We start from the raw sequence: 9,667 nt of genomic DNA, 5'->3' as shown, positions 1-9,667 counted from the left end.
GGGCAAGATCTAGAGTCAGGACAGATACGCTGTATTTCTGGTGACAGGTGCTGGCACGGGGCGCCTCCTTCTCTCTCCTGAGGTCCCAGGCTGCTGTTTGGGTGCCATTAATCTAGCCAGGGCTTTAGGTTCAACCCCAGCAAGGCTCCCAAAACAAGAATGGCAATTAGGCAATACAACTGAGTCATAAAGCTGCCACATCCTGCGGCACAGAGGTCTCCACATGGGGAGTTTATTGACAGGAGAGCATGGAACAGAAAACAGAGCTGACAGTGCCAGCAGCTCCGAGGGGTGACTGGGGTGGCGTCCGGTGGAGCGGAGGGAGCCCAGGAATTGCCAGTTGAGAGAGGACAGAATGCCATTGTCGTGAGCGGTGTGACGCTGCCGCAGCCCAGACTCAGGGGAGCGCTGCCCAAGGGCCCGGGGTGGGTCCCGGCCTTACTAAAGTTGAAGCACTCTGCTCCTTGTAAAGTGGGATTGAGTGAGAACGTATTATGCTCTCTGGGTGTCGCTGGGGTTAGCGTTCCCTGGTGGCTCTGCAGAAGCCAGCTCCTGAATCTGTGTCCACACATGGGTAAAGATGAGTCATAAAAATGTGGCCAGGTGCCAAGTCCTGGATCGGGGAAGGACGGCTCCGTGACACCAGCTCTGAGGGGGCCACCTGCCTTGGGGACCTATGGAGGGTCTTGGGGCAGCCAGTGGCTTCCAGAGGCTGGGGAGGGGTTTCTCTACCAGTCCTGTCTCCATGAGAGGTACTGGCAGGCCTGGGGCAAGGGTGCCATAGACTGGAGCTATTTCTATAGCTGCAAAGACGACGCTCCCCTTCCTTAGCACGACTGGCCAGAAGCCTCGTCTCTGCGCACGTCTCCACTGCTCACCTTTTTGGCTCTGGATATGATTGGGATTACACAGGGGAACACATTCCTTTCAGTGTCTGGGGGAAGAGTCTCCCCATGGGGTCCAGCAAGTAGGACCAGGCCCTTCCTCACAGCAGGTCTGCTCCCTTGGGGCACAGAGCATGGGCCCAGCCCAGACCCAGGGCTATATTAGGAGGCCATGCTGGCTGGGACTGTGGGAAAGGTTCTGGGCAGCCAGAACCTCCTGGGGCAGGAGGGCACCCCTAGCAGGCATCAGCCCTGAGCCAGGCACCACAAGCCCAGACTCTGCCAGTCCAGCTCCGAAAGCAGCCACTGTCAGCCTGTCCATGGTCATAGCCTTGCCATCAAAACAGGACAGGCCTCTATGGGTCTTCTGAACCTGGCAGTTCCAGGCACACAGGGGACAGAGGACTGCAGAGGGAAGGGTCATGCAGGCTGAGAATCTGGTGTTCCTATGCCCCAGGCAGCCTGGTTGGAGCAGACTGTGGGAGGCTTATCCCCGCTGTTTGGAAGAGACAGTAGCTCAGGACACTGACTGCCAGAGACGAATCTCAATCTGGCTTTGTCTCGGAGGGGACAAAAGCTGGCAAGGAGGCAGTGTGAACAAAAGTGCAGGGAGAGGGGTTTTGAGGTCCCTAGGTGCTGCAGAGCCTGCGGGTCCTCAGAGGCTTCTCAGCAGCTTCTGTGGAGGGCAGGGGGAGAGGTGGTCTCTGAGACCCCACCCACTTCACTCTGAGCAGTGTCATCATGGCCTGCTTTATGGAATAGGCTCCAGCTCAACTCCCCTGTAGTATAAAAGGGGAAACTGAGGCTCAGAAGAGTCTGAAGTCACAGGTCAGCACTGGGTCTCCATGTCCAAGGCAGTATGTGGCAGTGGCCATAATAGCACCTGTGCTATCCCCTGGGATCCTCCCAAATGGACATGTTCCATGTTCCCACCCTGTCCTCCCTCAATAGTGGCCAAAGCCAGGGATCAACCAACACCTTCCGACCGCCGGGGCCACACGGGCATCCTCTTTATTGGTGCTTCCAAGGTGTTGGTGCGGAGCCCTTGGTTGAAGGGCCAGGACTGTGGGGGAGGGTGGCAGCCCCAGAGACAGCAGGGGCGAGGAAGTGTTCTGGCATAAAAAAGAGTTCCTGGGAAAGGCTCCTGTTTCTGAGCATTCGGGCAGCAACGGGAGTGGTGCGCACTTCTCAGCCGAAGACACTCTTGGCGGGTCCGGCTTTGGGCTTCTCAAAGACAGTCTCAGTGCCTGTGCGGGTGCGGCTGAACACCGAGGGGGCAGCCGAGCCAGCTTGCTCTGTGGGAGGAGGCAAAGTCAGGGGCCAGCCTGGCTTCCCGGGAGGGAAGGTCCCTTATGATGGGTGCACCCTTTCCTGAGTCCAGGAATACTGGATTATCAGAAAATGATCCTTGACCGCCTCCCCCCACCAGACACACACCTGCACCCCCAGCCCCAGCCCCAGATGGCATGAGGACACTCACCACACTCCCGCATGACCTGGTATGTCTTGGACTTGATTTCTTGGTTCTTGGTCAGGTTTCCTCGGGCCCCCTTCAGGTCCTCCTCCTTCACAGGGGGACGCTTCTTCTTGATAGGGGCTTCCTGAGCACCAGCCTTGGAGATCCAAGAGCCTCATCTTACTACCTGAAGTCTCGAGGCGGGGACACCTACCTCTGTGCCTTGGCCCAAACCCCTCTTCTCTGCTCACTAAACCCAAGCCTATTCAAGGCTCTATTCCTCTTCCACAGAAAGCCTTCCCAACTATGCTCCACCCGCTGCAGGTCTCCCAGCTGTCTTGGTCTGACTTGCCCCTGTGCCCTTCTCCTATAGCCTGGGAGCTCCTGGGAGCAGTGGCTGCTGCAGCCTCACACTGGTGTGTCTGTCTGCCTGGCCAAGCTCAGGGCTGGGCACAGTGGGGAACGGTGAAGGGGACTATCTCTGAGGTTGGGCAATACTAGGGCATTTGGTTAGTTCCAAAACCTGCTCACTGGGTGCCAAGGGGTCCCTCGAGGATTGCCCAAAAGCGCCAGTATTTACTTTGTGTCTTTGGGGATGGAAATGGGGTAGAAGGACCAGATGCCCACAGAGTTACAGTCCAAAGTGGCCACCCACCCATGGAGCAGGCAGCAAGGACAATCCTCTCCCTTGGCAGGCTGGTCTGTCCCTCCAGGGTGGGGGACACCCAGGCTCAGTGTTTACCCTACCCCTCAACCTCAGCCACCTGTGAGTCTGAGACCTGCCTGTGCTTGGGTGGGTGCAGGCATTTCCTCTGTCAGCCTGGGACAGGCTCTTCAGAGCAACACACTATACCCCTGCACAGGGATGCACCCAGCTGTGCCCCTCCAGCCTCATGTGCACACACATACAGCTTCATGCATATACCATACACAAAGACAGACAGACCTATGTGTGTAGCTACACACAGCGTGCATGGCTGCAGGGGCCATAGCTACAAATGCACAAAGCTCTATACATTGAGTTACAGCAGCAGCACACACATGCACGCGCACAAACGCGCCCCCCCCCCCCCCCCCCCCCCCCCCCCCCCCCCCCCCCCCGCCACAGGCACATGCAGAGATCTAAGCCCCCACCCCTAACATTTCTCTCCACTCCTCCTAACAAACCATGGAATACCACCAAAGCCACACAAAAGAGGGGTTCTTCAGGGGGTCCTCCCTGAGCCCCCATCTCCCAAGGGCCACAGAGCCTCCAGTTCATGCTTGGGGCTCAGTTCAAGACACAGCTGCCAGAGCCGCAAGTGTCCAGGACTCCACCTCCACTCCCTCTGGCATCAACGCAGCTCATGCTGGGCCCTCCTACCTGGGACATGGTGGGTATTGTGTAAGCGCTGGGTCTTTGAAGGTGCCTCTCTGGCAGGCAGCAGCTGCTGGAAAAGATCTGAGCGGAGCCCAGCCTTCTGGAACTTATATAGCCTGCTTGCTTGTCCCGGAGAGTCACTGCCCCTCCTCCAGCAGGCTCCCTGATGATTCAGGTCCGCAGGGTCGCTAGCTTCAGAGTTTATTCTCAGAGATGAGAGGGGCTCCGAGTACTGCTGCCTGGGGGTTGCAGCCCTGATGAAAGCAGATGGCTGCAGAGACCCTGTGCCTTCTGGGACAGCTGCTTGATTCCCCCGGGAGAGGTTCTGGCACTGGTGGACTCGCTATGTGTTTACGGATGTGGGTCCTGGAATGTGTGACCATATGAATTGTTCCTCTGCCAGGGTTCATCCCAGTGTGTGGGGTGGGTATGGGGTGTCCCTGAGGGAATGGAGGGCCCTAGCCGGGTTGGACTGCTCCAAGCTTGTTTTTCTTCCTCTTCCATCCCTTCCCCTGGATTCCAGTGGAGATTTTCTATCCCTGCATGGTGGTAGAGCAGGAGCTTCCCGTGTCTGCTCCATTTGCTCACGGCAAGCTCACTGGGCCCTGACAGCAAACCCAGAGAGAGAGGCTGCCACAGGTCCACAGGTGGAGAGCCTGAGGTAACGGGGCCTGGAGAGTTGCTCATGGTTTTGCTGATGTACTTGTCCTCTGTCCCATTCCAACTGCAAGTTCAGCGAGGGGGGAGTAAGGGGTCTGGAAAGGACCAGGCAGGAAACCATGCTTGATGGTGAGAGCACTGAGAGAAGTGGGAGGCAGGCTCAGGCTCAGGTCTCCGACTAGGTGTGGCCACCACAGGGGGGCTGGCCTGCAGGACAGTTTCAGTTGGGGGAGAGTGAAGCCCACTCCAGGTATTGAGCTGTGGAGACAACAGGTCCAAGCGCTCCCCTGGAAGGTCACTTAGCTCTCCTCTGCTAAAAGCTCCTAACACACTCCTCCTTGCAAGGGGAAGATCCCCCAGGGCACAGGACAGGACCCTAAGCCTGGGGTGGCTGTGAGCAATAGGTGTGCATAGGAGGTTGGGGCCCTCCCAGTGACAGACATATCTAAGTCCTTTTCAGTTTATGGAGATTATTTTTATCCTTGAAGGCTCCAGGCAGATGGAACCCAACCAGGCACTGACATTTGGTTATCCCAAATGCCACTCCATTGCTGTCATACTTTGAACCCCACCCCAATACCCCTCCTGCCATCCTGGCTCCAGGAGGCCAATGAGAGGACTGCCAGGCTTGATCTGAGACAAGTGCTGACATGAGGAATGCCCAGGATTTGGCACATGGGCCAAGAGGCCGCCGAGGGCAGGCCAGGCCTTGTGGGGGCCTTCCACTAGCTCCAGGGGTGCCCCTGCAGATGGCACCTGACGCTGAGGCACTGCCCAGGGACCTGCTGTCCAACCCCGTAGCCTCAGGGACGAGGATGTGGGCTGCTCACTGCTTATACTCTACCTCCCCAACATGACATCCTCCTCAGAGACAGACTTGCTTTAATTCTCACTAGCAAGGAAGTGGAGATGGACATGGCAAGAGCATGTTTGGGTTTTCCCTGGGCAGATGCGGGCTCCCACTCCTGCCACGAGGCTCCGTAAGGTTCCTTCTCACTCTGGTCTCTGGGGAGAACTTTCTAATTCACAGGGGAATCTTTTTTGACCCTGCCAAGCTGTTTCACCTCCAGAGAACACACAACCAACAACCACAAATGTGATGGCTTCTTTTTTTAAAAAACTGTAATAAGATGCCAAACTTTATTGTAAACCATTTTACAATGTAAGTACATCATCATCTCTTTCATTTCAAAAAAACGTTTCTGTGAATCCTACCACCACCGATTAAGCACCCCCACTGGATGGCTGCTGAAGTGGGCCATGGTTTTGCTCGCATAGGTCTGACTTCTAACAAACTTCAGGAAAAGAAAAATCAAATTTAAAACAACCCAACCAACCAACCACCAACCAACCCAGGAGCTCAAGGTGCTCGTGGCAAGTCAGACCGTAAGTCCCTTACCAAAAGCCAAGCCCCTCAGAGCTGCCAGTGTTTCACAAAGTGAAACAGAGAGCTCTGCACTGTTAGCTGCAAACGTGTGAAACTTCTAAAAGCCAGCCCCACACTCTACGAGGCAGCTGCTCTGGCCGGTGGGAAGCTCCTTGTACTGCCTATCTTAGCCTGGCTGCGAAAAGGCCAGTGAACTGCAAGGGCAGAGTGGGCTGCCAGCTGGGCGCTGTTCCCTCCAGGGTTCTGAGGCAGCCTTTGGACATAAACTTGGGGCTGCAGCCTACACGCTTACACTGCCTAAGGGAAGTCACAGCTTGGATTTGAGCCTTTTAACATTTTCCCTGAAGAAAGAGGCATGACAGGTGACATTAACCCATGACTCCCTGTTGCCAGGGAAGACACAAGTTAAAACTTGAGGAAGGAGGCCACCAGCATGGCCGAGGGGCCACAGACCCTCCTCTTGCACGTGTGCAAGCTGAGTGGACCAAGAAGCCATCACCACCTGGGATCTCACCAACATCCCCCCTTGCCCCCGGGGTTGCCATTGTCAACAACCCTCTGACAGCAAAAGGAAATAACAGTATCAACCACCTCTTCCATTTGGATATGACAGTTCTACCTCATTAGTTTATTTCCAATAGTTACAAGAAATTTGTTCATGACCTTGACTTGCAAGGTTCCATCACAGGTGGCTTGGCTGAGGTCCAGATTTGGACAAATCGGATTGATAGCACACAATATCCAGTCAACGTCCCATCATTTCTCAACACGGTGATGGATGCCATGTGGCCAGGTGAAGAGCTGCACCTCGTAAGGCACCTTGGAGCAGGTGGTGAGGAAACTCATCCCAGGGAGGGAGGGCAGCTCGGGAGGAAGTCCTGACCACAGCCCTCTGATCTGCTCTCATGGGATGGTGCACCATGGAAGAGCCCCCAGTGACTGCAGGAGGCACTCCTGGGGATACAGATTTGTGTGTGTGTACGTGTGTGTGCGCACATGCGTGCACACACACATATACACGAGAAAGGGAAGGCCAAACACAAGAGGTGCCCTATGGTGAGACACCCTATTATACCCCCATCCCCTGGTCAGCCAGCTACTAGCTGCAGCCCAGAGACTAAAGCCCTTTCTGAAAATCAGGATACAGGGAAAAACCATCACTCCTCAGCTACCTCTTTGTTCCCCAAACGCACTGCTCCCTGGGAACTGGGCCGAGTCTTCAGATGAGACCATCTGAGGTTTACATAACCCAGGGTTTGTTTCACAGCTTTTACAGATTATGGCTCTTCTATCCCCTGCCCTGTTTGGAAACATTAGGAGCTCGAGACTGAACATGAAGCTCTGATTGTGAGCTCCAGGAAGGTGGAAGAAACAGCTGCAGGCCCAGGTTGTTCAAACCAAAATGAAACAGGAGGGGAGGAATCAGAACTGAGTCAGTGATGCCATGAGCGCCTCTTAGGAACATGAGTTCCTGACCGTCCTGTCAGGAACATGAGTCTTGGTCTTCCCAATGCGACTGAGAATGGCCTGGTTCCAGCCACTCTTTCCCACTAGAGAGCTGCTGGGGGAAATACTGGCTACCATAGCTGTGGATGGGAGGGAGCACAGAGTCAATCTGAGCAGGAGCGACACCAGCAAAATTGCCTCCTACTGCAGTTACAGTCCCTGCTCCTCTCGGCATCCTGGCTCTGCACTCCTGGCGGAAGATGGGCTGAGAAGGCCTCTCTGATGCTCACCTTCAAGTCCAGAACAGGCAGGACTCTGAGAGGCAGAGGGCAGTCCCAGGGTACCAGGTTTAAGAGCTGGGTTCATGAGCCACAATTCAGACCCAATGTGCTTAAGTGAAACACATGTTCATGCAGGTCTAAAAAGAAGGTTCTAAGTGGAGTGGCCTCCTCTGCACTTGTCTCACTTAAAGTCCAGGCTGTCTCCCTTCTAGCTCACACCTTAGCAGTGTGGCTTCCTGTTCCTAACCATCCGTGGCCGCCTCTAAGCTTGACAAACCACTGAGCAGTGCCCCTACCTTGCTGCTTCCACAGCAGGGAAACTGCCAGGGTCAGCCCTTTCCACAGTCACTCAGGAAACTCCCAAAGCCACAGGGGCCTGTGGCCATGCTGAGGAGTAGGGGCCACTCCCCAGGGAGGGGACACGGCCTAGAAACACCTTGCCCTGCCTGTGGTTTAGAGTGAGCTCTCTCATCCCTGCCTGCCTTAACCACCTCAGCTTTGGAGGGCGAGAAAAACAGGATCACTTTGTGAGGCAGATGTTCTCCAGAATGCTGTGCAAAACAAATAGACAACACTAGGATGACAGGTACTAGGGCAGCAGGAGAGGAGGTTCCTGGCGCCGCATCCAGAGGCTGGCTCTGAAGGCTGCAGCAGTGGGGGCTGAGAGGCCAAGACCACTTTAAATCGTGATTGGAGGCTCTGCAGACAGGCAGACCGCACTGGAGTCTGGTAGTCTTGGGCCCTCTGGACACGAAGACCTCTTAGCTAAGCTCCTTTCTTGGTCAAATTTAACTAAGACCTCTGATCTGCAGCAGGAACGCTAGAGCTCGCGGGCCATGGACAGAGCTCTTCCTGTTCCACACACTCTGCAGCTCCTGGATCTGCATCCAGACCAGCTGCTCCAAGCTTGGGTCTGATCTTCACAGAACCACTGGGTTTGCTGATTCTAGAGAAGAGCCATCCTCCTTCCCTCCCCAATCATTTGTCTCATCTTATCATAGGGCATCATCTAACAATATTCCAAATAAAAAACTCCTGACTTTTTCCTCCTGCCAGCCCACACCCCATGAAAGGCAAATAAACCCATTTCTTTGGGGATTAAAAGAGTTTTAAATACAATAGTATGAAAATATAACTTAAAATATAAAAGTCAAACAGCATATGGAAGACTTAAAAATCTCTGTTTTGCCCATTAGTCCCATAAGTATTTTGTAGGAAATAAACACATACCCCCAACCCGGTAACACTGTCACAGCTCATAAAACCAGCTTCAGAAATCAATAGTTACAAAAGCCATTTCGAGTAAGAAAGCATTCCATTTCCAACTTGGTCAACGAGTCACTTTTAGCCCAAAGGCATTATGTGTTCGCACTGCCCACAGCCGTGGTGAGGGAACTCACCCACCGTCTGTGTGCCTGTGCTTCCTTCCACCTTGCCACCTGGTCGGACATGGGGCAGGGCCTCAGGTCCCTCACAACACTGTCTGGGACGACAACAAACAAACACAACTCCTTCCTTGCATATTTGGTCAGTGTTTGTAGTGCAACTGAATGGGGACCTCCAGCCGCCCGTGGCCCCCTCAGGCGCTGGCTCCTCTTCCCTCTTTTTAAGTCACAGTAGTCTGGGGGCAGGCGAGAGCGGGCAGAGACAGCAAGAGGAGCAGAGGTAGAAAGGAAGGGCAGAGAGTGGGGAAGGAACGATGCTGCGGGATGACCTCTGCACACCAGCGGCTGGCGGGGCCCTCCTGTCACCCCCAGCATGGGAATGTGTCATACGGGCAGGCCGAAGCGGTGCTTCTTTTTCTTCACAGGCTTGAGGGGGGTCAGTCTGCAGAGGTCCTCCTCCACGTCAGACTCCTCCATCTCGTCATCCGCCGAGATCAGGATCTAAGGCAGTGGAGAGGCAGGGCCCAAGTCACCCCTAGCAGGGCCTTCTTCATTTGCCCTCCCTGGACCCTGGACCCTTCAAGTCTCATGTTTCTTTTATGTGTGTGTGTGTGTGTTTTTTTTTTTTTGGACAGCGTCTCACTCTGTCACCCAGGCTGGAGTGCCATGGCATGATCTCGGCTCATTGCAACCTCTGCCTCCTGGGTTCAACAGATTCTCCTGCCTCTCAGCCTACTGAGTAGCTGGGATTACAGGTGCGTGCCACCATGCCTGGTTAATTTTTTTTTTTTTTTTTTTTTTTTTTTTT

General features: G+C 54.6%; 2 protein-coding genes across 4 annotated transcripts in view; both read right to left on the bottom strand.

Annotated features, from left to right (window-relative positions):
• Nucleotides 1-1,867: 1,867 nt before the first annotated feature.
• MUSTN1 (musculoskeletal, embryonic nuclear protein 1) lies at nucleotides 1,868-4,492 on the bottom strand. Of its 3 annotated transcripts, none has more exons than XM_017862471.1 (3): nucleotides 3,704-4,492; nucleotides 2,365-2,497; nucleotides 1,868-2,179 (listed from the first exon to the last, which is right to left on the bottom strand). In XM_017862471.1, the coding sequence occupies exons 1-3, from the start codon at nucleotides 3,710-3,712 to the stop codon at nucleotides 2,073-2,075; spliced, it is 249 nt and encodes an 82-aa protein (XP_017717960.1). In that variant the 5' UTR covers nucleotides 3,713-4,492; the 3' UTR covers nucleotides 1,868-2,072. The 3 variants fall into 3 exon arrangements, with proteins under 3 accessions (XP_017717960.1, XP_017717959.1, XP_017717961.1); XM_017862470.1 differs by lacking the exon at nucleotides 3,704-4,492 and adding an exon at nucleotides 3,518-3,684; XM_017862472.1 differs by lacking the exon at nucleotides 3,704-4,492 and adding an exon at nucleotides 3,508-3,662.
• A 982-nt stretch (nucleotides 4,493-5,474) lies between these two features.
• The window catches only part of STIMATE (STIM activating enhancer), a 64,154-nt gene continuing 59,961 nt past the window's right edge, over nucleotides 5,475-9,667 (bottom strand). Inside the window, exon 8 of the mRNA XM_017862469.1 lies at nucleotides 5,475-9,360. Coding sequence (XP_017717958.1) covers nucleotides 9,244-9,360 — 117 coding nt within the window. The 3' untranslated portion in view covers nucleotides 5,475-9,243. The remainder of the gene's footprint in view (nucleotides 9,361-9,667) is intronic.

Source organism: Rhinopithecus bieti, unplaced genomic scaffold (assembly GCF_001698545.2).
Source record: "Rhinopithecus bieti isolate Rb0 unplaced genomic scaffold, ASM169854v2 scaffold_64314, whole genome shotgun sequence".
NCBI classification, from domain to species: Eukaryota; Metazoa; Chordata; class Mammalia; order Primates; family Cercopithecidae; genus Rhinopithecus; species Rhinopithecus bieti.
Note: the sequence above shows the minus strand (reverse complement) of the source record. Positions and strands in the feature narration are given on the sequence as shown.